Genomic DNA, 24,697 nt, shown 5'->3' on the forward strand with positions numbered 1-24,697 from the left:
CACAACATATTGTTCTAGGAGACTGTCCCGAATACACTGAATTCTTGCTTGTGTCTACCTCTGCCAATTTCATTTTCCCAATCTACATGGAGATTAAAGTCACCCATGATTAATATACTAACTTTTTTTTAAATGCCTTCATTATTTCCTGATTTATTCTCTGTCCGACAGCATAGCTACTGTTAGGGGGCATAGACTACTCCCACTAGTGTCTTCTTCTCCGTGTTATTTCTTACCTCCACCTCTTCCACATCTTCCGATCCAAGATCATTTCTTGCTATCATACTTATTCCATCTCGTACTATCAAAGCTAACCCACCACCCTTTCCTTCCTGCCTGTCCTTTGGGAAAAGTCACATGCTCCTGAATATTTAGTTCACAGCTTTGATCTCCTTGTAACCGTGTCTCCGTAACGGCTATGAGATCATACCCATTCATCTATATTTGTGCCGTTAATTCATTTATTTTGTTCTGAATACAATGTGCATTTCAGAGCCATTAATTGTGCCTTTTTACCATTTTTTCCCCCTTTGACTCTATTTTTAAAAATGTTTGCACACTGTCCCTTCCTGTCACACTCTGGGTATTATTACCTAAGTAGCTGCCCAGGAATGCCATTATATTCTTTTGCTTTGTGAGCCTACTTATCACCCCTCCAGAACCCTCCCCCCCTCTATTTAGTTTGAAACGTTCCGACTCAGGCTGGGCGAGATCTAGGTCGCACAGTTGTCTCCGCAGCCCACTGTCACAGTCCAGCAGAGTCAAATTGAAGAAAGGCACACCCCTTTTTTACAGCACGAGCTGCCATAAACCAGGTAAAGTGTAAAATTCCGATTGAAATCGACAGGCCAGGGAAAAGGTAAGTGACTCAAATGGATGCGATTTGGGGGGGTGGCGGGAGACAAGAGAAAGTTGGAGCTGTCAGGAGTGGTGGTGGTGGTGGTTTGGGGGGGGGGGGGGGGGGGGCGTGGATGGATGGGTGGGGTGGTGTTGGATGTTATGTGGGGATTGGGGTGGGGGGGCGGGTGGGGGGGAGATGGTCCAGTTGGATCAGGCAGGGTGGTAGGTGCGTTCTGCCCGGGGTTTTGGGGGGTGTGGGGAAAGAGTGGGATCTTGTTACATCAGGTCGGGGGGAAATCCCATGGAGAGAGTTGGGGGGGGAAATACAGGTTCGGGGGGGTGGGTTTGGGGTCAGAGTTGAATGCCTCCTTTTTACCATCATTTCTGTCAGGCCAGCTCCATGACAAAGAAACCTTCCAGAAATCTACCAGCTAATTTCCAGTCTGGGGATTTTCTAAAGTCACTGTCATCTCATGGAATCACACAATAGTATAGCACAGAAGGCTATATGATCCATGGAGTCGGTGCTAACTCTTACAAAGAGTAATCCAGTTAGTCCCACTCCCCATCTCTTTCCCCATCTTCCTGCAATTTTTTTCTCCTTCAAGAATTTATTCACTTCCCACCCCATCAGGCAGTGCATTCCAGATCCTAGTTTCTCATTGTGTGAAAACACTTTTCCACATGCTGCCTCTGCCTTAGCTAAGTCAAAAACCACTGTAACGATAACAATGCTCATTAAAATTACTAAATACTTAAGTTGCAACTTATAAAAATATTTGTACAATAGCCACTTACCATTGATCTAAAAGTCACAAGCAGCTTCACTCAAATTAGTCACCTCATTTATAAAAATATTTAAATTACATTGAAAACAAAAATTGTTCCATTTTGCAAGCAAAGGAACATATTTCTTAGCAGCCCAGTTAATCTGTCACTAAGATTTCAGTGAATATATTGGTGCAAAAAAATTGCATGCTATATCTGTTTGAATTAAACACATAGCAGCATATCGGTTTAGACCTTTAAAGTTGCATTATTGCCATAGCTTCACCAGCCTCTGCCCCCACACTGTTAAAACCTTCATCCATACATCTCATCACAAAGACAACTATTTCAACCCTCTCCTGGTCATAACACATAAGAGAAGTAGGCCATTCAGCCCATCGAGTCTGCTCTGCTATTCATTGAGATCATGGCTGATCTGATAATGCTCAACTCCACTTTCCTGCCTTGTTCCTTCAACCCTTGATTCCCTTACTGATTAAAAATCTGTCTATTTCAGCCTTGAATATAAGGACCCAGCCTCTACAGCCCTCTGTGGTGAAGAATTTCACAGATTCACTACCCTCAGAGAGAAGAAATTCTTCCTCATCTTGGTCTTAAATGGGCTTACTCTGAGATTATGTCCTCTGGTCCTAGTCTCTCCCAACCTCTCAGCACCTACCCTGTCAAGCCCCCTAAGAATCTTATATGTTTCAATAAAGTCACCTCTCATTCTTCTAAACTCCAATGAGTACAGGCCCAACCGACTCAACTTCTCATAAGAAAATCCCTCCATACTCGGGATCAACTGCATGAACCTTCTCTGGACTGCCTCCAATGCCAATATATCTTTGCCAATGCATCGTTTATAGGGGTTATATTCTGTAACAACGAGGAGCTGGGAATAATGGCCCGAGAGTAACTGATATGAAGTATCTTCCAAAAGGTTTAATTTAATTTAAAGGGGTAAGTCATGGCAGGAGAGCTCAAATCCGTGGTGTGCTCCTCCTGCTCTATGTGGGAAGCCAGGCACATTTCCAGTGCCCAGGGCCAGCATATGTGCTGGAAGTGTCTCAATCTGCAGCTCCAGGGTTTTGGAGCTGAAGCGGCGGCTGGGGACACTGTGGAGCATCCGTGAAGGGAGAGTATCGTGGTTAGCACATATAGAGAGGTGGTCATACCACAGGCTAAGAGTCCACAGGCAGGAAGGGAATGGGTGACCACCAGGCAAAGCAAGAGGACTAGGCAGGCAGTGCAGGAATCTCCTGTGGCTATTCCCCTGCAAAACAGATATACCGCTTTGTATACTGTTGGAGGAATGGCCTCAGGAGAAAGCAGCAACAGCCAAATTCGTTGCACCGCGGTTGGTTCTGCTGCACAGGGGAGGAGTAAAAAGTGTGGGAATGCAATAGTTATAGGGGATTCAATTGTAAGGGGAATAGATAGGCGTTTCTGCGGCCGCAAACGAGACTCCAGGATGGTATGTTGCCTTCCTGGTGCTAGGGTCAAGGATGTCTCAGAGCGGCTAGAGGACATTCTGAAGGGGGAGTGTGAATAGCCAGTGGTCGTGGTGCACATTGGTACAAAGGACATAGATAAAAAAAGGGATGAGGTCCTAAAAGCAGAATATAGGGAGTTAGGAAGTAAGTTGAAAAGTAGGACCTCAAAGATAGTGATCTCAGGATTACTACCAGTGCCACGTGCCAGTCAGAGTAGAAATAGCAGGATATATCGGATGAATACGTGGCTGAAGAGATGGTGTGAAGGGGAGGGTTTCAGATTCCTGGGGTGTTGGGACTGGTTCTGGGGGAGGTGGGACCAATACAAACTGGACGGGTTACACCTGGGCAGGACCGGGACTGATATCCTGGGGGAACATTTGCGAGAGTGGTTGGGGAGGGTTTAAACTAAAATGGCAGGGGGGTGGGAACCTATGCAAGGAGTCAGAGGAAAGGGAAACAAAGACAAGAACAAAAGACAGAAAGCGGAATAAGAAAAGTGATAGTCAGAGAAATCAAGGACAAGAATCAAACAGGGCCTCAGTGAAAAATAGTGGGAACAGGACAAGTAATATTAAAAAGACAAGCCTTAAGGCTTTGTGCCTTAACGCGAGGAGCATTCACAATAAAGTGGATGAATTAACCATGCAAATAGAAGTAAACAGGTATGATATAGTCGGGATTACGGAGACATGGCTGCAGGGTGACCAGGGATGGGAACTGAACATCCAGGGGTATTCAGTATTAAGGAAGGACAGACAAAAAGGAAAAGGCGGTGGAGTTGCATTGCTGGTTAAAGAGGAAATTAATGCAATAGTGAGGAAAGATATTAGCTCCGACGATGTGAAATCTGTATGGGTACAGCTGAGAAACATTAAGGGGCAAAAAACGTTAGTGGGGGTTGTATATCGACCACCAAACTATAGTGGTGATGTTGGGAATGGCATTAAACAGGAAATTATAGATGCATGTAATAAAGGAACAGCTGTAATTATGGGTGACTTTAATATGCATATAGATCGGGCAAATCAAATTAGTAACAATACCGTAGAGGAGGAATTCCTGGAGTGTATACGGGATGTTTTTCTGGACCAATAATTCAAGGAACCAACAAGAGAACAGGTCATCCTAAACTGGGTATTGTGTAACGAGAAAGGAATAATTGGCAATCTAGTTGTGCAAGGCCCCTCGGGGATGAGCGACCATAATATGATAGAATTCTTCATCAAGATGGAGAGTGATGTAGTTGATTCTGAGACTTGGGTCCTGAATCTTAATAAAGGAAACTATGATGAAATGAGGTGCGAATTGGCTATGATGGATTGGGAAACGTTACTTAAAGGGATGACGGTGGATAGGCAATGGCAAACATTCAGAGAGCGCATGGGTGAACTGCAACAATTGTTTATTCCTGTCTGGCGCAAAAGTAAAACAGGAAAGGTGACCAAGCCATTGCTTACAAGGGAAATTAGAGATAGTATTAGATGCAAGAGGCATACAAACTGGCCAGAAAAAAACAACAGACCTGAGGATTGGGAGCAGTTTAGAATTCAAAAGGAGGACCAAGGGATTGGTTAAAGGGGAAAATAGAGTATGAGAGTAAGCTTACAGGGAACGTAAAAACTAAAAGTTTCTATAGGTATGTGAATAGAAAAAGACTGGTGAAGACAAATGTAGGTCTCTTACAGTCAGAAACAGGGGAATTTATAATGGGGAACAAGGAAATGGCTGACCAACTAAATACATACTTTGTTTCTGTCTTCACAAAGGAGGATGCTAATAACATACTAGAAATGTTGGGGAACACAGGGTTTAGTGAGAGGCAGGAACTGAAAGAAATCAGTATTAGTAGGGAAATGGTGTTGGGGAAATTGATGGGATTGAAGGCTGATAAATCCCCGGGGCCTGATAATCTACATCCCAGAGTACTTAAGTGGCCCTAGAACTAGTGGATGCACTGGTGGTCATCTTCCAAGATTCTATAGACTCTGGAACAGTTCCACAGATTAATGGGTAGCTAATGTAACTCCACTATTTAAAAAGGGAGGCAGAGAGAAAACAGGGAATTATAGACCAGTCAGCCTGACGTCGGTATTGGGGAAAATTCTAGAGTCCATTATAAAAGATTTAATAGCTGAGCATGTGGAAAAGTGTGTCAGAATCGGACAGAGTCAGCATGGATTTACGAAAGGGAAATCATGCTTGACAGATCTACTGGAATTTTTCGAGGATGTAGTTAGTAGCTAGTTGATGAGGGGGAGCCAGTGGATGTGGTTTATTTGGACTTTCAGAAGGCTTTCGACAAAGTCCCACATAAGAGGTTGGCATGTAAAATTAAAGCACATGGGATTGGGGGTAATGTATTGAGATGGATGGAAAACTGGTTGGTAGACAGGAAACAAAGAGTAGGAATAAACGGGTCTTTTTCAGAATGGCAGGCAGTGATGAGTAGGGTACCGCAGGGATCGGTGCTGGGACCCCAGTTATTCACATATATTGATTTAGATAAGGGAATTAAATGTAATATCTCCAAATTTGCAGAAGACACAAAGGGTGAGCTGTGAGGAGGATGCAGAGATGCTTCAGTGTGATTTGGGCAAGCTGAGTGAGTGGGAAAATGCATGGCAGATGTGGTATAATGTGGATAAATGTGAGCTTATCCATTTTGGTAGCAAAAACAGGAAGGCAGATAATCTGAATGGCTATAAATTGAGAGGGGTATGTGCAACGAGACCTGGGTGTCCTTGTACACCAGTCACCGAATGGCCTACTCCTGCTCCTAGTTTCTATCTTTCCTTAGATAAGGGAACCAAAACTGTTCACAGTATTCTAGGTGTGGTCTAACTGGTGCCTTGTGTAGTTTTAGCAATACTTCCCTATTTTTATACTCCATTCCCTTTGAAATAAAGGCCAACATTCCATTTGCCTTCCCTATTACCTGCTGAACTTGTACACTAACTTTTTGTGATTCATGGACAAGGACCCCCGAATCCCTCTGTGCTGCAGCTTTAAATATTCAGCCGGTCTATTCTTCCTGCCAAAGTGCATAACCTCACATTTTCCTCACATTATATTCCATCTGCCAAGTTTTTGCCCACCCACTTAACCTGTCTATATCCCTCTGTAGATTCCGTGTGTCGTCCTCACCACTTGCCTTCCCACTTATTTTTGTGTCATCCGCAAACTTGGCAATAGTGCATTAATTTCCCTCATCCAAGTCATTAATATATATAGTAATTAATTGAGTCCCCAGCACTGATCCCTGTGCCACTCCAATAGTTACAGGTTGCCATCCTGAAAATGCCCCCCCGTATCCCAATTCTCTGTCTTCTATTAGTTAGCCAATCCTCTATCCATGCTAATATAGGCCCCAACATCTTATCACAGAGAAATAACTATTTCAACCCTCACCTGGTCATAAGGCAAAGGAGCAGAAATAGACCATTCAATGAGATCATGGCTGATTTGATAATCCTCAACCTGAGTCAGCAGAATGACACATTCAAGGTGGGGAGGAGGGATTGTAGGGTTGGAGGTGGCTATGGAAAAAAGGAAGGCAATGCTATGAAGGGACTCAAACATGAGGATTATAATTTAAAATTTGAGGCATTGGGAATGGATCCAATGAAGACCAGAAAATATGGAGGCATTTTCTTATGAGGAGAGGTGGAGTAGGTTGGGTCTGTACTCATTGGAGCCCAACACCATGGGCTCTTATCTGAGGTAGCTTTATGTGCAGTACCTTATCGAACGCCTTTTGGTCAGACTCCCATTCTCCAAAAACTGCAGCTCACCCAGATTTCTGCTGCTCAAATTCTAGGGCATACCAAGTATGACTTGCCACCCCTCCTGTCCTTCATTGGATCCATCCCCAATGCCTCAGATTTTAAATTCTAATCCTCATGTTTTGAGTTCCTTCATAGCATTGCCTTTTTTTTCTCCATAGCTTCCTCCAGCCCACCTTGAATGCGTCATTCTGCTGACTCGAGTTTTGTGCATTTCCCCCCCTTCCCTTATATACCAATACATGTCACCCCTTCTGGCAATACCCCAACAATATTCTGCATAAACTATTTGTTCCTCACGCCTCTCTCTAGCTCCCACATTTGGGAAATCCTGCACCCACTCCACCATTTCCTGCTCTCTTTTTAAGACTCTCCTTAGCACCCAACTCTCAGACCAAGCTTTAGGTTACCCCTCCTAATCGCTACTTCAGTTTGGCATACATGTTTTTAATTAAATCTTTCTGAAGTGCTTTGGGTGCTCTATGTTATACGTGTTATAAATGCTAGTAGCTGTTTTTGTTTGAAGGGAGCATCTGAAGGTACACAGCAGGTGAAGTACAGGAGCCAAGTGCCTGTCATTGATTTTGGCAATGTAGCAAAAGCCTTCACTGAAAAATTGCAAGGGCAAAATGTTAGAGATCATCAAATTTAACAACATCTATGCAAGGTGCAAATATAAATAATATTGTGCAGCCCAGCCTTCACTCCTGGATGCAGCTTTCTTTGGACAGGAACCAAATATAAACCCATACAACAGAGAAGCCACAACAAAATGGCCTCTAATCCAGATTTAAGGTACACTTCTATAGTTAGTCATTACTAATCCAGAACTAAATTATTGTGACGTTCATTACCCTGAATATGATTCAGCTATAGCACAAAAGCAGCTGGGAAGGAAACCGTTTAAAAAGTTGCAGAAGTCGAGAGATTACAAGAACATGTTGCACTTTCTTCATTTCAACTCCAACCACAAGGCACTGCTGCCTTTATTTTTAAAAAGTGATAATACAGGATGTGGGGAGCAGCCAATGCAATCTTTTCTTGGAATTCATACAAGAACCAGCTCACTACAAACTTGACAAAAGAACATTTAGGTACATCACCTCCCCTCTCACATTCTCATTTTATCTTTCAGTCCTTTTACACTAATTTTTTTTAAAAATCTGCTCCTTCCATTTCTGCTGCTTGAAGAAACAACTCCTGTTTGCACGTCACACAATGGAAGGGGTACATCATCAAGTGAGTCATAGAATATTCCAGCACAGAAGGTGGTCATTAAACCTATTGTGCCTGTGCAGGCTCTTTGGTACAGCTAGTCCCACATCCCCGCTCTTTCCCCACATATCAGCACATTTTGACAGTTCAAGTATTTATCCAATTCTCTTTTGAAAGTTGCAATTAAATCTGTATCTACTGCCATTTCAGGCAGTGCATTAAAGATTATAACTCAGTTTAAAAACATTTTTCCCATCTCACCCCTGGTTCTTTTGTCATATCATGAAAGTATAATAATTATCATAATACTTTTCTGGCTTATTGTGAAGTAGGTTTATGGGGGTAAGTATAGTTGGGTCTGTCAGCGTGTGATTCAACTACATTTGGAGTCAAGTAGACAGAAAGCTTTAACTCATCAAAAGAAGCTAGGTGCTTGACATGCTAATGAGTAAACATGGAAGCTGCCTTAGCACGTAAGATGTGAAGGGGATTTGCATTTTCAGATAAATGAAGGGATATTTGGATTTCAATGGGGTTCTAGTCTGTTTACAACTAGCCAGATAAGCAAGGCGAAGGAATGTGTTTATTTTTCCCCAAAGGTTACTGGCAATATTGGCACCATGAAAGTTTTATTATGAGGGAATACAGTTCGCCGGGCCTCCGCGCCACCCACCTCGCCGGGCCCCCGCGCCACCCACCTCGCCGGGCCCCCGCGCCACCCACCTCGCCGGGCCCCCGCGCCACCCACCTCGCCGGGCCCCCGCGCCACCCACCTCGCCGGGCCCCCGCGCCACCCACCTCGCCGGGCCCCCGCGCCACCCACCTCGCCGGGCCCCCGCGCCACCCACCTCGCCGGGCCCCCGCGCCACCCACCTCGCCGGGCCCCCGCGCCACCCACCTCGCCGGGCTCCCGCGCCACCCACCTCGCCGGGCCCCCGCGCCACCCACCTCGCCGGGCCCCCGCGCCACCCATCTCGCCGGGCCCCCGCGCCACCCACCGAGCCATTTTGCAATTTCGCAATTTGAACCGAGAAAGAGCAAACTGATTAAAAATGCAAGGCCACATTCCAAGTTGAAGGTGAGGAACTAACAAATCACCCTTAGGCGAGTGTGAAGAGAGAGACATTTCCTATAATCTAGACACCCATTGAAACTTGTAACTGTTTAAGGAAGAGACATTAAAAATGCAAAGTACTGGATATTGAAACAATGGCTGCCACAGACAGGCCCACCCTAAACCTCTTGGAAATACACAATGGGTGGAGTGTTTTAAGGCAAAGTGACCAGCCACTAGAGAGAGATTGCATGTGACACAGGCAGTGTCCAGAAAGTCATCAACAGAGGAAACAAGCTGAGAGCTCTGTCTTCCTCTCTCGCTCGTTTGGAATAAGCATGTCACCCAGTTTGAGCAGCTAACTCTACCAGAAACCTACCAGCGAACTGAGATTTCCTAATAATTGCAACATCTACATCTGATCACTTCCAAGAAACAAGCTAACCTAAGTCAGCTGCAATCTTTAAAATCTACAGCGTAAGGACAAAGGACAATTAACCATATACTCTTCTACCTTTTAAAAAAAAAATTGGAGTTATTATTAGCACCCTTTATTTCTGATACCTGCGTACGTGTGGGACGTAACGACTGTACGAGGGCCACCAAATGCTTGACGTCGCATTATTTTTCTGCTCAGGTTTAAGGGTTAGTAAATTTACTCTTACCTTGACTCAAGAAAACTTTGTTTGATTGGCTTCTTATTGCTCACAGCTTAAATAGTAAAATACATTCTGCTTCAGTAAAGGGCATATCCTCGTGAAATAGAAACCTAAGCCTTTGATGGGACAGAGGGGGTTGAAGAGAGGAAATGCAGTTCACTCCTTCTCATCTGGTCATAACATCATTCACTATTAGTTGCTATTACAATTTTTAGACCAAAAAAACTAAACAAATTGATTAAGTCACACTTTTTAGCAAACAACACACAACAGACATTAAGAACAAGGGCACAATATGAGCTCTTCCATGTCCTCTGAAAGCATTGTAAGCAATCTCAACATTAAAATAAATATTTTTTCTTTTTTTTTTAAATTAAGTTTATTTAGAAATAATGCCTACTGAGGACATTGTGAAAATTCACTGGAACTCAGCAAATGAGCAATATTATTAAAACAGCAAAATACCTTGAATGCTGGAAAATGAAATGGAAATTGAATGTTTGCAGCATTTTCCTTCAGTCGGTCTGGCAGCATCCGTGGTGGGAGAAACAGAGTTAACATTTCAGGTCGTTAACCTAACTCTGTTTCTCTCTCCATAGATTCCACCTGCTCCTGCATCCCCTAGAATTCAACTAACTTACCAAAATGCATCACTTAGCACTGCAGTGTGTTAAAATTGCACCTCCCAAGCGTCTGCCCATTTCAACAGTTTGGAGTGACCTGCTGAGCGCTTCCGGTACTTTGTTTTTAATTGAACATCATTAATCTTGCAATTGCATGTTTAACAGTCATCTGATTGCAATTTTAATTCAACTGCTTCATACCATCAGTTCAGCAACTTAAACAGTTGTTTTGATATGGAGACAAATGGCTTTTTTTCAAATTTGAAAACACGAATAAAGTGTAAAGGATCTTCAACATCATTTTATCTAACAAATTGAAAATTAATATTTGCCCACTAGATCAAGCAATCAACTTAACACTACAAATAAAACAGGTGAAACACTAGGGTAAGCTTATTAGGAATTACTTGTATTGAAAACTTGAGCTTGATTTCTGATAAATGTCAGCAAATCCTACTTTGCCTTACAGTAAGCCATCTCACAGTTATATGCAAACAAATGAGAGTTAAGTTTGCACAGATGACAACTACCAACGATCTCTAATGAGAACATGTCCCCAAAGGGAAGGACAGTTTTATTTATTTGTAAGCATTAAGAAATAGGCAGCTCTTAAAATATCCCTATTTCCAACATCTTCCTTCTTGGAGCCCTTAACAAAACTGCATCATCTATGAATACCAGGAAAACATTAAAGTAACTCTCAATAAACATGTACAACTTGCCTTTATTTAAAAGCCTTGCAGACCATTTAAAAGGAAAATATTCCCCTCAGGAAACTATTCTCATTTTCCCTGATTCTATAACTAATAACTTTGACTTCACTGAAGACCCAGGAAGCTAAGTTGTGGGACACATTCAAAATGGAGAACAGCTAATGTCGAAGAAATATCTGCTGGGAAATTTTTATGAGCAACAACAGCACAGATTGCAAACCCAGTTAAAAATATACAGCAAAGTGCATTAAAATGGACTGCGCTCTTAGACAAATTTAAATTAATGCTGATAATGATTTTAGATTAATAAAAGTCACATTTTGAGTGCAGCATTACGTGAAGTGATTTAAATTGGTTTGGATAAAGTAGATTAATGGAACTAATTTGATAGAAATAATTACATTACAGCTACAGCTGCTTTGTAAGTACAGGGTATTTAACTTGCAAACTTCAATATCAAAACATAAGGAGCTTACATAAGGACACTGGTCTAAGTTGCAATGAGCTTTTGAAGCAGAAGCACACGCAAAACAAATAAGTTTTATGGACCTGCGTTTTTCATTTTATTAATAACACTAAATCAAAATGAAAGCCAGAGGAGGATAAATCAGTGTCACAAAAATCTTATTGATTGTACACTAAAGATAAAAACTAGATAAGTATAGAATTATCAACATCTTAACAATGCAGAATGAGGTCATTCAGCCCATCGAGTCTGCACTGGCTCTCTGAAAGAGCATTCCACATCGTTTCACTCCCTTGCCTTATCCCTGTAACCTTACACATTCTCTCTTTTCAGGTAGCAATCCAATTCCCTTTTGAACACCTTGATCAAATCTGCCTCCACCACCCTCTCAGGAAGTTTGTTCCAGAGTCCAACCGCCCTCTGGGTGAAAAATTTTTTCCTCACATCACATTTACTCCTCTTGCCAATTATTTTGAATCTGTGCCTTCTAGTTCTTGATGCTCAAGTGGGAACAGTTTATCACTATTTACCCTGTCCATATCCCTCAGGATCTTGAATACCTCTATCAAGTCTCCTCTCAGCCTTTTCTCCAAGGAAAACAGTCCCAACCTCTCCAATCTATCCTCATAGCTACAGCTCTTCATCCCAGAAATCATTCTTGTGAATCTCCTCTGTACTCTCTCCAATGCCTTCACTTCCTTCCTCAAGTATGGTGCCCAGAACTGGACGGTGTATTCCAGATGAGACCTAACTAGTGTCTTATGCAAGTTCAACATGACCTCCTTACTCTTGTATTCAATGCCCCTATTAATAAAGCCTAATATACTTTCCCTTGATGCATATAGCAACTTCTATACCAATGTAAGTATACACTGAGGTCCCTCTGTTCCTGCACCTCCTTTAGAGGCTCTCCCTTTATTTTATACTGTCTCACCATATCTTTCCTGCCAAAACAACTCACCTCACGCTTCTCTGCATCAAACTTCATCTGCCACTTGTCTGCCCAATCCACCAACATGCCTATGTCCTTTTGAAGTTCAAGACCATCTCCACAGTTGACAATGTTTCCAACCTTTGTATTGTTTGCAAATTTTGAAATCATGCCCTGCACACCAGAGTCTAGATCATTTATATCTATCAGGAAGAGCAAGGGTTCCAACACTGACCCCTGAGGAACTCCACTACAAACCTTCCTCCAATCGGAAACACAACCATTTATCACTACTCTGCCTTTCCTGTCACTCAGCCAATTTCTTATCCAAGTGCCTACTTTCCCTCTTATTCCATGACCTAGAATTTTGCTCACAAGTCTGTTGTATGGTACTGTATCAAATGCCTTCTGAAAAGCCATATACATCACATCAACAGCATTTCCCTCATCAACCTTCTCTGTTCCCTCCTCAAAAAAACTCCAGCAAGTTAGTTAAACATGATTTTCCCTTGATGAATCCATGCTGGCTTTCCTTAACTATCCTGCACTTGTTTAAGTGATTATTGATTCATATCCTGTACTACAATTTCCAGAGGCTGGAAAAAAGCACAGGAAGACAGGGGCATGAAGACCTGTAGACTAAAGACCCAACATATGGACTGTCAGTTTGAGCCTTGGAAAGAGGATCAGAGTGAAGGTAAAGACTTGGAGAAAGTGAATAGTTTCAAGTACCTGGGATTAGTGGTGGCAGAAGATGCAAGTATGGAAAATGGAAATTAAGCAATAGATTAGCTTTGGTTGGAGTAATTGGAAGAAGTGCAGTGGAGTGTTAAGTGACAGAAAAGTATTGCTGAAACTGAAGGGAAGAACTTACAAATGGTTGCGAGAACAGCAGGAGCAACATCAAGAGAGAACAATGACTGGATACTAATGAGATGTAGATGCTGAGATGGATGTGTGGAGTGGCGAGAAAGGACAAAATCAGGAATCAGTACATCAGGGATGTGCTGACGTAACGACATCAAAGGATATGGGGAAAGTGGTGTTGAGGTAGATGATCAGCCATGATGTAATTGAATGGCGGAGTAGGTTCGAAAGGCCTACTTCTGTTTCTATGTTCCTATTGGGAGGGGTCAGTGAAGATTGTGGAAGCAAAGAAAGTCGCAGAGAAGAGACTGAAATGGTATAGTCACCTGTTGTGGACATAAAGAGGAAATGTGGTGAAGCGAGTAATGCGGATGAGACTGCAAGAAAGAGAACAGGAAGGCCTAAGGCCAAATGGAAGGACGCAGCAGTGAGAGACCAAAACAAATTCTGATTGGAAGAGGAGTGGGTGACTGACAGGAGGAGGAGATGATGATGGAGAAGGGTGATCAACCAGCATTGTGGTGATACCAAATAAGACGGGAGAAGCTGAAAATGTAGAATTATCACTTCTACGACTTCTCTTCTGATGGTGCCAACAACAGCTACAAGAACAATGGACAGGATTATCAAATGGCAAATTAGGCAGAAACAGATTGCCTATATCAAGATACGGCAAGAAGATGGTGCAGAGAGCAGATTTCACTTCGACTAAACATTGGAACAAATTCTGGAGTAAAAGGAAAACCAGATTTTTGCAGCATCTTTACACCCAGAATGAGTTACATTCTGGGATGATTTTCCATGCAAGAGAGTGGAGGCAAAAACTCGAAAAACATTAAAAAGTTATATGCTGTGATGGGTCACTGATAAAGACCTATCAAAGGGGATGAGATGAGCCACATGATTTCCTTCCTCTCCTTAGCTTTGTGCATAACTTTTCCAATCACTTCGCTTATCTTAAAGTTGACTTGAATCCTGTGGAAAGCTTTACATGTAGGAATTTGTTTAAAAATACAGCACCTTTAACACAGTAAACTGTCCCAAAATAGGAGCATTATCAAACAAAATGTGGCATTGAGCCACATAGATATCTGTGAGGACTGGTGACCTCAAGCTTGGTTAAAGAGGTAGGTCTTAAAGAGCATCTTAAAGGAGAAGAGAGAGGTGGAGAGATGAAGGAATTCTAGAGCTCAGGGCCCAGGCAGCTGAAGGGATGGCCACCAATGGTGAAGTGATGAAAACCAGGCATGTGCAAGAGGCCAGATTTGGAGAAGCAAAGGAACGTAGGACTTAGAGCAGGAGAAGACCATTTGACCCTTTGAGTTTGCTCTGCCATTCAATAAGATCATGGCTGACCTGGTCATGGTCTCAACTCCACTTTCCTGTCTGATCCCATAACTCTTGACTCCCTTGTGTATCAAAAATCCATCTAATTCAGCCATGAATAAATTCAATGACCCACCTTTCACTGCTTTCTAGAAATCCACATACTAACAACCCTCAGAAAAAAAGTTCTCATCTCAGTCTTAAAAGGGAGATCTCTTATCCTTAACCTGTGTCCACTAGGTCTAGTCTCTCCCACAAGTGGAAATATCCTCCCAGTATCTACCCTATCAAGTCCCCTCAGGATCTTATGCTTCAATAAGATCACCTCTCATTCTTTTAAACTCCAATCGATGCAGGCCCAACACTTTCTTCATAGGATAATCCCTTCATCCCAGGAATGTCGAATGAAACTTCTGTATGGCTTCTAACGCAATTATATGTTTTTTTCAAATAAGGAGACTACACTGTACACAGTATTCCAGATGCCCTGAACAGCAGCAGTAAAACTTCCCTACTTTAATATTCCATTCCTCTTGTAATAAACACCAACATATCATTTGCCTTCCGAATCACTTGCTGTACCCGTATACTGACTTTGAGATTAATGTACGAGGATACCCAGATCCTCCTGTGCCACCATGTTCTGCAGTCTCTCCCCATTTAAATAGTATACTGTTTTTCTATTCTTCCTGCCAAAGTGGACAAGTTCACATTTTCCTACATTATGCTCCACCTGCCAATTTTTTGTCCACTCATTTAACCTATCTATATCCCTTTGCAGACTCTCCTCCTCTGGAGGACTTGCTTTCTTACCCATCTTGGTGTCATCAGCAAATTTGCCTACCATAAATTTGGTCTATTCATCCAAGACATTGATACAGATTGTAAATAATTGAGGCCAGCATTGATCCCTGTGGTACTCCACTGTTAAAGCTTGGCAACCTGAACAATATGCATTTATGCCTACTGTTTCCTGTTAGCAAATCAATCTTTTATCTAGTCTAAATATGTTACCCCCTATATCATGTGCTCTTATTTTTCATTGTAACCTTTGATGTGGCACCTTATTAAATGCATTTTGGAAATCCAAATACAGCAGGTTCCCCTTTATCCACCTTGCTTGTTACTTCCATAAAGAACTCTAATAAATTAGTCAAACATGATTTCCCTTTCACAAATCCATGTTAACTCTGCCTGATTTCATTATGATTTTGTAAGTATACCACAAAACCTCCTTAATAATGGAGTCTAGAAATTTGTCTATGCCAGATGTTAGGCTATAGTTTCCTGTCTCCCTCATTTCTTGAATGAAGGTGTTACATTTGCTATTTTCTAATCCACTGGGACCCTTCCAGAATCTAATGAATTTTGTATGGTTATGACCAATGCATCTACTATCTCTGCAGCCACATCTTTTAAGACCCCAGGATGTAGGTCATCTGCTCCTGGAGACCGGTCAGCCTTTAGGTCTAATAGTTTTCCCAGTACCTTTTTCCTAGTGATGGTGTTAAAGTTCCTCCCCACCTTTCACCTCTTAATTTTGAAATATCTTGGGAAGTTATCTAAGTCTTCTACAGTGACGACAGAAACAAAATACCTGTTTGATACGTCCACCATTTCCTGGTTTTCCATTATCAATTCCCCAGACTCACCCTTTGGAGGGCCAACACTAGCTTTAGTTACTCATCCTATTTAAATGCTTGTAGAAACTCTGTTTTTATATCACTAGCTAGCTTTCACTCAAAGCGCAGAAATCTCCAGAGGGTTAGAGGGCTGGAAGCGATGACAGAATAGGACAGGCAAGGTCATGGAGGGATTTGAAAACAAGGATGAAAATTTTAAAACTGGGAAATTGGTTCCAAGTCCAACAACGCAGGTCAGTGAGCACAAAAGGTGATGGATGAACAAGAGTTAGTTTGAGTTTTGGATGGGCCCAAGTTTGCAGGGATGTAAAGTGGGAAGCCAGCAGGGACAGCAAAGGAATTGTCAAATTTAGAAGATGAGAGTCACATTAGAAGCTGCACTGAAGCCAGGGTGCAGTTGCAGCATGGTACTGAAGTGGAACTAGGCAATCCTGGTGATAGACAGGGTATGGGGTTGGAAGCTCAACTCAGGATCAAGTAGAAGGCTGAGGTTGCAAATAAAGTCTGACAACAATGATAATAAAGAACAGTTTGTGGACCAGAAAAGTATATCTTGTTACATGCAAGTAAGAAACATATCTAATCTAATTCTGTGTGGGACTCCACAAAATCCAAAATTTCAGCAATCAAAAATTGGCAACTGCCACCTTTATAAAATGAACAATTAAATGGGATTTTAGAAAATCTGAAAAAAAGAAAAAAAATTTACCTATTGAAGTATTTAAAACATTAATGTTATAGGTAACCTAGATTATTGCTTCTAGGTGCTGTAAAATAGGACTAGAGCACTTATGAAAATGAGTGAAAAGTAAATTTAAAAAGTAACCAGGAAAAACAGTTCTAAATATTTGAATAATTTCTCAGCCAAAACATTTGGGATTTCTAAAATACAGTAATAAGATAATGTTCATGAATGTTAAGCTTCAATGGACCAGCCCTATTTTTTATGCTGCTGATAGTGATCATTTACAAAGCATACTGAGAACCTCTGGTGGCAATAAGGAAGATTACATAAAATACCTCATGAAATTACAGTGAGTGAGGCTCTCTCGCCAACCTGCCACCGGAATCTCTACTGCTTCTCAATCTCATTCTACTGCTGCTGCAAATGAATCTCAGACACAATGAGCTGGTGAGGACAGACAAGAAGTTGGTTGATAGAGGGAGCAGGGAGAGCAAAAAAAAGTCAAGGAATCAGGTTTGTTATAAATTTTTAAAACAATTATAAAAATACAAGATATTCAAATCATCATAAACCAGTGGCCCCAATATATAGCATAAAATTGCATCATCCTTTAATTTAACAGAAGATCCATAACTAAATACCAAAGAGCCAGCCAGGCACAATGGGTCAAATGGCCTCCTTCTGTGCTGTTTCATTCTATGATACAGAAAAAGTTGCATCAAGTGTGTGTTTTGTCTAACTGGCCTGTATATCAGCAAGTATTGTCACATTTGCATTTGAATTACATCAAAACTCACTTTCATATAGCAGCCAGTCACAACTAATTTGGCCGATACTATCCTACTGAGACACAAGAACGATATGAGAAACTATTAAGGTTACAAGTAAACAACAGGACAAGCAATTTATTTTCCAAGTTGTTTTCCCCGGTCTTTATACTTCTCCACCAAGCTGAGAAATGGCTTTGGAAATAAAGTTTGAAATTATTAAAACAATTTCAAAGTGTTCAAGAAGTTTGGCAACTGTATTTTTAACTCTGTTTTCTGTGGTTGAACTGCTTGTCGCAATGTTTTCCATAGAAGCCCTGTGCTAAATAGAGAAGCCCAAGCACTAGATTTCTACTGGTTCCCAGATGTATTACTATTGGCAAGAGACGAGTAGAATGCTGCACCCTTGATGCATCTGTGTGCAACCTGGGGGTGCAATTGTCATGACGGACAGCAAGATTGACCATTCACAGAGCATCCAAGGACTTGGTTTTCATCAGGCCTGCACCACCAAAGGACTTAAAGCTTACTTCGACATCTCTGCCACCAAAAATAAATGCAGTAATATCAATGGAAACACCATCACCTCCACACTTCCCATCAAGTTGAACTGGACTTGGATCACCAGTGTTTCACAGTCTCTGAAATTCTCCACCCAACACCATTTTGGGAACACCGTTTCCAAAATGGCTGTAGCAATGGAAGGAAAAGGCCTGAACGCAACATTTCACCAGAGATTACTTTGAAACCAGAAACCTGTGCGCTGTATAATCTTCTACAACTGCAGTCACCAAGAACCACACACAGCCAAGGAAATACCTCAGGTGAAGAGAAAAAGACTCGGGCAAAATCAATTCAAGCAGAGTCTTAACATTTTGTCATCCCATGAGTGGTTGTAGAAGGTTTTTTATTTCTGTTATTTCACTCGAAAGCCAAAAGCAACCATTAAACATTATAAACTTCTGGAAAGACTATTCCTCACATTTGGAAAAAGGGTTCCCAAAAAGAGCTGCGAATTTAACCATAAATAAACAAAATGTTTTACTAATATCAAGTACTGTTGCAGAGATAAATAACGACACAAATATGTTTAATCTTTTCTTGAATTTGATAAATTTGTCCCCTTCACAATTAAAATCCTCACTCTCAACAAACAGGCAGAGAATTTTTTTATCCACTTATATAAATTACCTGATAGAGGAAACATAACTTACATCCCAGGACCAACCTTTATCACTTACATCCCACAAGTCTGACAGTTAATTTATTCAAAAAATAAAACCACACTACAGAATTTGTTTTTAAATATAGCCACTGTAACAACTCACTGAAATCTTTGTGGCAACATTGCTTTAAAACTTCAGATTCGATCCTGCACACACGCTCATATTATTTTTCTTCATATGGTTGAAAGCAGATTCACTTGGGTGGATCTTTTTCCTCTGCACTTGACTGATGAACACCATCATAGCCCAATTTTTGTCGGTAGAACTTGAGGATCTCTGAACTTGCTTAAGTCTGGGTTTACCCTTGGAAAATCCACAAAGCTCTGGAATTTAAGGCTTAATGGGTAAGCTCAACAAATCTCCCTCCCAGCTTCATTTTTCTGGCTTTCCGCTGAATCCTTAGGTTTTATCTAGGTTAAAGGTATCAATTGTAGTCTTCAAAATTTCAACAGGCCCAATTTTGACAACCTTTTGTGGAATAAATTCCAGATTTCAACTATCCTGTGAAAAAGTACTTCCTAATTTCACTCTAAAATGGCCTCACTGTAACTTTAAATTATGTCACCTTGTTCTGATTCCCCAAGCAGAGAAAATAAGGTTGGTGGAGAGAAGCCATCATATTCATTTATTTGAATTTTTTTTTTTAAATTCACTCATGGGATGTGGGCTTCACTGTCTGGGCCAGCATTTATTACCCATCCCTAATTGCCCTTGAGAAGGTGGTGGTGAGCTGCCTTCTTGAACCACTACAGTCCATGTGGTGTAGGTACACCCACTGTGCTGTTAGAAAGGGAGTTCCAGGATTTTGACCCAGTGACAGTGAAGGAACGGCGATATATTTCCAAGTCAAGATGGTGAGTGACTTGGAGGGGAACTTCCAGGTGGTGTTTTTCCCATCTATCTGCTGCCCTTGTCCTTCTAGATGGTAGTGGTCGTGGGTTTGGAAGGTGCTATCTAAGGAGCCTTGGTGAATTCCTGCAGTGCATCTTGTAGATGGTACACACAGCTGCTACTGTACATCAGTGGTGTAGGGAGTGAATGTTTGTGGATGTGGTGCCAATCAAGTAGGCTGATCAAAGGTGACCTGACCTTGATCAGATCACCTCTCAAACATGGTCTTTAGTTTGGGAAATAATGAAACCTGTTCTGACGGTGTAACCCTTAAGCCCAGGCATATTGCGAACCTGCACTGTATCACCTCCAAGATGGATATATTTGTTCCTACATTTCAGTACCCAAACTGAACACAGTACACAAGATGGAGTCTAACTACAGCCTCGTAAAACTGAAGCATCACATCCTCACTTCTGAATTCCAATCACTTGAAACAAATGCGAACATTTGATTCGCCCTTTTGATTACTTTTTAAATTCCTGGACACCAGCTTTGTGATTTTTGTGCATGGACACCCAAATCCTTTTGCTCCTCCAGATTATTGTGTCTCACTGGTAACAAACTAGTATTTGTCTTCCTCAGATGCAAAATGCCTCACACTGAACTCCATCTGCCATAGTTTTGGCTACTGACGTTGAAAAGTGAGACATGCTGCCGAAGTTTTTTGTCTTTCACTCATCAGGACAAACACAAGAATGCCAAATTTCAAACAATATTAACTTATGCCACAGGAGAAAAGGGTGCTGATTGGTTGGCAAGTTGACTCTGTTATAACCCTACCCCCAAGTTGTTGATAAAATCTGGTTCAAGACTGAGAACATTTTGTTTAAAGTTTGAGATTTAAGACACTTGCTCAATGAATAAGACTACAAGATTCCACAATTGTTAAACAAACAAAAATAAACTTTACTATACAAGGTCACACATAAAACAATTTACAATATCTTATATTCTAACATTCAGGCTAAGTGAGGTACATGTGAATTAACAAGCCGACTGCAGTTGAACACACCACAATATACAATAAATGCAGATACGACCAAGACGGAGTCCATTGATTTCTCAACAATCCACCCAGGCGTCAATAACACGGTGAGTCAACCAGTCGCGCTGAAAACTTTGTCTCTCTCACGAGGGATTCCAATCTTTACCTTCAAAGGATCTTGCCTTGAATTCTCTCCAAAAGTCGCTCCAACTCAGATGGCACCAACGATGGTCCACCTCGCAGGGTTTAAACTTGTCCCCCAAAACTCCATTCCCCTGGATTCCCGAGTCTGCGCCCAAGCACAACTTCAGCTTTATGGCCACGCCAAGCTGAACACTACTGCTCCAAAGGGGTACCTTTGCCCCAAGAGCCCACTGCATGGAGTCACCAACCTTCAGGTGCCTTCTTGGATTTTCACAGCTTCTTCCAAGCCCTCTTCAATTACCGGGGCTTCCCTTCAGCCCTCTTTGCTTAAAAAGTCTGCTATCCGCAGCCTTTAACCTATCTGGAGCTTTTTCTCTGCTCCTCTCTTTTTAACTGAACTGGGACTCCTTCCTGCCCCTGACCCCCCTCTGGGACTCTTTTGCTACCTCTCCCTGTCTCCTACCTCCTTTGTGACCTGTCCCTTCGGAACCCTTACATAAGTTTAACAACTTCATATAGGCACTCAGTTCATTCAGAATCTTTCTTCCATGGTCACTTACTGGTCTCCCCTTTGGGACCTCTGCCTGCCCCTCTCCTTGCCCCCTGCCTGGGACTCCTCTTGTCAATGGCAGTCAGCTCCTGATCATCTGACCTGGGTTTTTGCACAGGCACCATGGGCCCAAATAACTTAAAAATGTTGATCTCGCCATGTGCCACCTGTTCCCGGTTTGATAATGTGCAAAAGCTCCAAGGCCCAGCTGGAGTTGAAGTTCCTGATCTCTGCTCTCAACATTAAGGCAAGTTTGACTTCCATAACATCTTTCCCTTGAAATAAAACAAGCTTCACCACAGTGAAGGTTTCTTTTTAACAATGCCTTTACAATATCTTTACAAGTGCCTAATATCCTTCCAACAGATAGCTTATTGCATCAAAGACAGATAACCTTTTCACTTAGTTACACAATTACACATACCGTATTATAAAGTAACAAAGATTTAACCAAAACAAAAGCCAAGTCGGAATACAAGAACTTAAACATCATAGAATTCTAACTCAGAACCTGTCTTTTTTCCAACACTCTTTTTTTAAAAAGATCTGAATAGAACACCAATAATAATATGGTTTTTGGCCATAATCTTATCATAGTCAACCAAAGTACGTGAAGATACTCAGCTCCCAACCTCATTATAGCCTTAGTTCAAACATGGACAAAAGAGCTGAACTCCAGGGGTGAGGTGAGAGTAACTGCCCTTGATATCAAGGCTTTTGTTCTGGTTAAATCTTTGTTACTTTATAATACATTATGTGTAATCGTGTAATAAAATGAAAAGGTTATCTGTCTTTGATGCAATAAGCTATCTGTTGGCCAAGTGTGGCTTCAAAGAGCACTGGGAAAACTGGAATCAATGGGAATCAGGGGAAAACTCTCCACTGGTTGAAGTCATACCTAGCACAAAGGAAGATGGGTGTTGTAGGTCAATCATCTCAGTACATCACTGCAGGAATTCCTCAGGGTAGTGTCCTAGGCCCAATCATCTTCAGCTGCTTCATCAATGACCTTCCTTCCATCATTAAGGTCAGAAGTGGGGATGTTCACGGATGATTGCAATGTTCAGCACCATTCGCAACTCCTCAGATACTTCAGCAATCCATATCCAAATGCAGCAAGACCTGGACAATATCCAGGCTGGGGTTGACAAGTGGCAAGTAACATTCACATCACGTAAGTGCCAGGCAATGGCCATCTCCAACAAGAGAGAATCTAACCATCTCCCCTTGACATTCACTGGATCCCCTACTATCAACCTGGGGGTTACCATTGACCAAAAACTGAACTGGACAGCCCAATAAATACTGCAACTTTAAGATCAGGTCAGAGGCTAGGAGTCCTACAGCAAGTAACTCACCTCCTGACTCCCCAAAGCCTGTCCACCATCTACAAGGCACAAGTCAGGAGTGTAATGGAAAATTCCCCACTTTCCTAGATGAGTGCAGCTCTCACAACACTGAAGAAGCTGGACACCATCCAGGACAAAGTTGCCCATTTGATTGGCATCCCATCCACAAACATTCACTCCCTCCATCACTGACACACAGTGGCAGCAGTGCATACCATCTACAAGATACACTGCAGGAATTCGCCAAGGCTCCTTCGACAGCACCTTCCAAACAATTGACTGTTACCATCTAGAAGGGCAAAGGCAGCAGATACATGGGAACACCACCACCTGGAAGTTCCCCTCCAAGCCACTCACTGTCATGAAGGGATTAATGTCTTTAATGTTATTGGGAAATATATTTTTTTAAATAGAGTTTAGTGGTACCTGGGCCTATATGTGTTATGTGTGTCTTAATTGGATTAAAGACAGCTGGTCTAGAGACTTTGATGTATAAAAAGTAGGTTTAAAATGGTAATTAGATAAAAATGGGGAAGTTTAGAAAAATAGGTGTCAAGGGGGCAATTTGCATTTTTAAATGAAGCATTCAAAAGGATGGGTGAAATCTTGTACCTAGCTAGAAGACACCAAGCAACAAGTTTATATTTTCAGCTTACTAAAAAAATTGGTGCAGGGACTGGTGGCAAAGGGGGAGAAGTAGGGACGAAGGCAGGGACCCGGGGTGGGGTGAGGTAGGGACCCGGGGAGCGGGGGGTTGAGGGGGAGTGTGGTGAGGTGAGGGACCCGGGGGGGGGGAGTGGGGGGTTGAGGGACCCGGGAAGGAGGGGGGCGAGGGGGGAGGGGAGGGGGAGGGGATGATGGGGGAGAAGGCGGGGGGCGGGTTGGTGGGGGGTGGGGAAGGGGGAGGCCTGGGGGGCGGAGAAACAGACCCAGGGGGAGCCAGGAGCGCAGTGAGGAAATGCGGCGTCGCCTGCACCTACCCGCAGGATCCCGGCCATTTTCTCAAGCAGGACTTTGAAATCTTGTTGCGACAGGTCAGGGTAGAGCTGGTCCTTGAGCATTTGCTCAGTGATGCCCGGGCTGTGATAGTAGATGAGCTGAGCCAGGCCGCCCAATAAGCCGCTGAGGGACTTGGAGCACTGCTCCGCCATGATGTCCTGACGTCACGGGTTGACACGGACTAACCCTCCGCCGACCTTTCACCTCTGCTGATCACTTGAGCCTTGCGTCTGCCTGCAGCGCCCCTGCGGGCTCAGAGCTGCAACTGCAGCGACCCTGCCCCAAAACTCAGCCGCTGTCAACAGCACAAACTCTGTGCCTGGGATTAGCGTCCAACAGTAAAATGAGTAAAGCAGATGGCAAAACTTGTTTTTATTCCTGAAGCCCTCTTTGGGCCGAAGGGCCTTTCTCTGTGCTGTAGACCTCCGTGACTCTCTAAATGAAAAGGGATGTCACTTTTAAATAACATCTAACCTCCCGTGATAACACTGAAAATGTCATTTTAGTGTAGTTTTTATGCAGCAAGTTGATCTGGAATGCAGTGCCTCAAACAGCAGTGAAAACAGAATCAATGGTAACATTCAAAAGGGATACCAACTTAAAGGGAAAAAGAAGTTCCGCGCGTACGGGGAAAGGGTAAAGGTGTAGGATTAATTGGATAGTTCTTTCAAAGAGCTGGCACAGACACAATGAGCTTGGATGGCCTCCTTCT

The 24,697-nt window shown here is 42.4% G+C and overlaps 1 protein-coding gene across 3 annotated transcripts in view; it reads right to left on the bottom strand.

Moving 5' to 3' along the window:
* commd1 (copper metabolism (Murr1) domain containing 1) overlaps window positions 1-24,697 on the bottom strand; it is a 131,206-nt gene that overhangs the window by 99,841 nt on the left and 6,668 nt on the right. Inside the window, exon 1 of one of the 3 annotated variants that reach the window (XM_078556562.1) lies at window positions 23,967-24,175. The exons of 1 other annotated variant lie outside the window; for it this stretch is intronic. In XM_078556562.1, coding sequence (XP_078412688.1) covers window positions 23,967-24,137 — 171 coding nt within the window. In that variant the 5' untranslated portion in view covers window positions 24,138-24,175. Of the gene's footprint in view, window positions 1-19,166; window positions 19,302-23,966; window positions 24,176-24,697 lie in introns of those variants that run through there. One more of the 3 variants, XM_078556563.1, reaches the window with a different exon arrangement.

The sequence above is a fragment of the Cetorhinus maximus genome, chromosome 14, assembly GCF_964194155.1.
Source record: "Cetorhinus maximus chromosome 14, sCetMax3.hap1.1, whole genome shotgun sequence".
In the NCBI taxonomy this organism is placed as follows: Eukaryota; Metazoa; Chordata; class Chondrichthyes; order Lamniformes; family Cetorhinidae; genus Cetorhinus; species Cetorhinus maximus.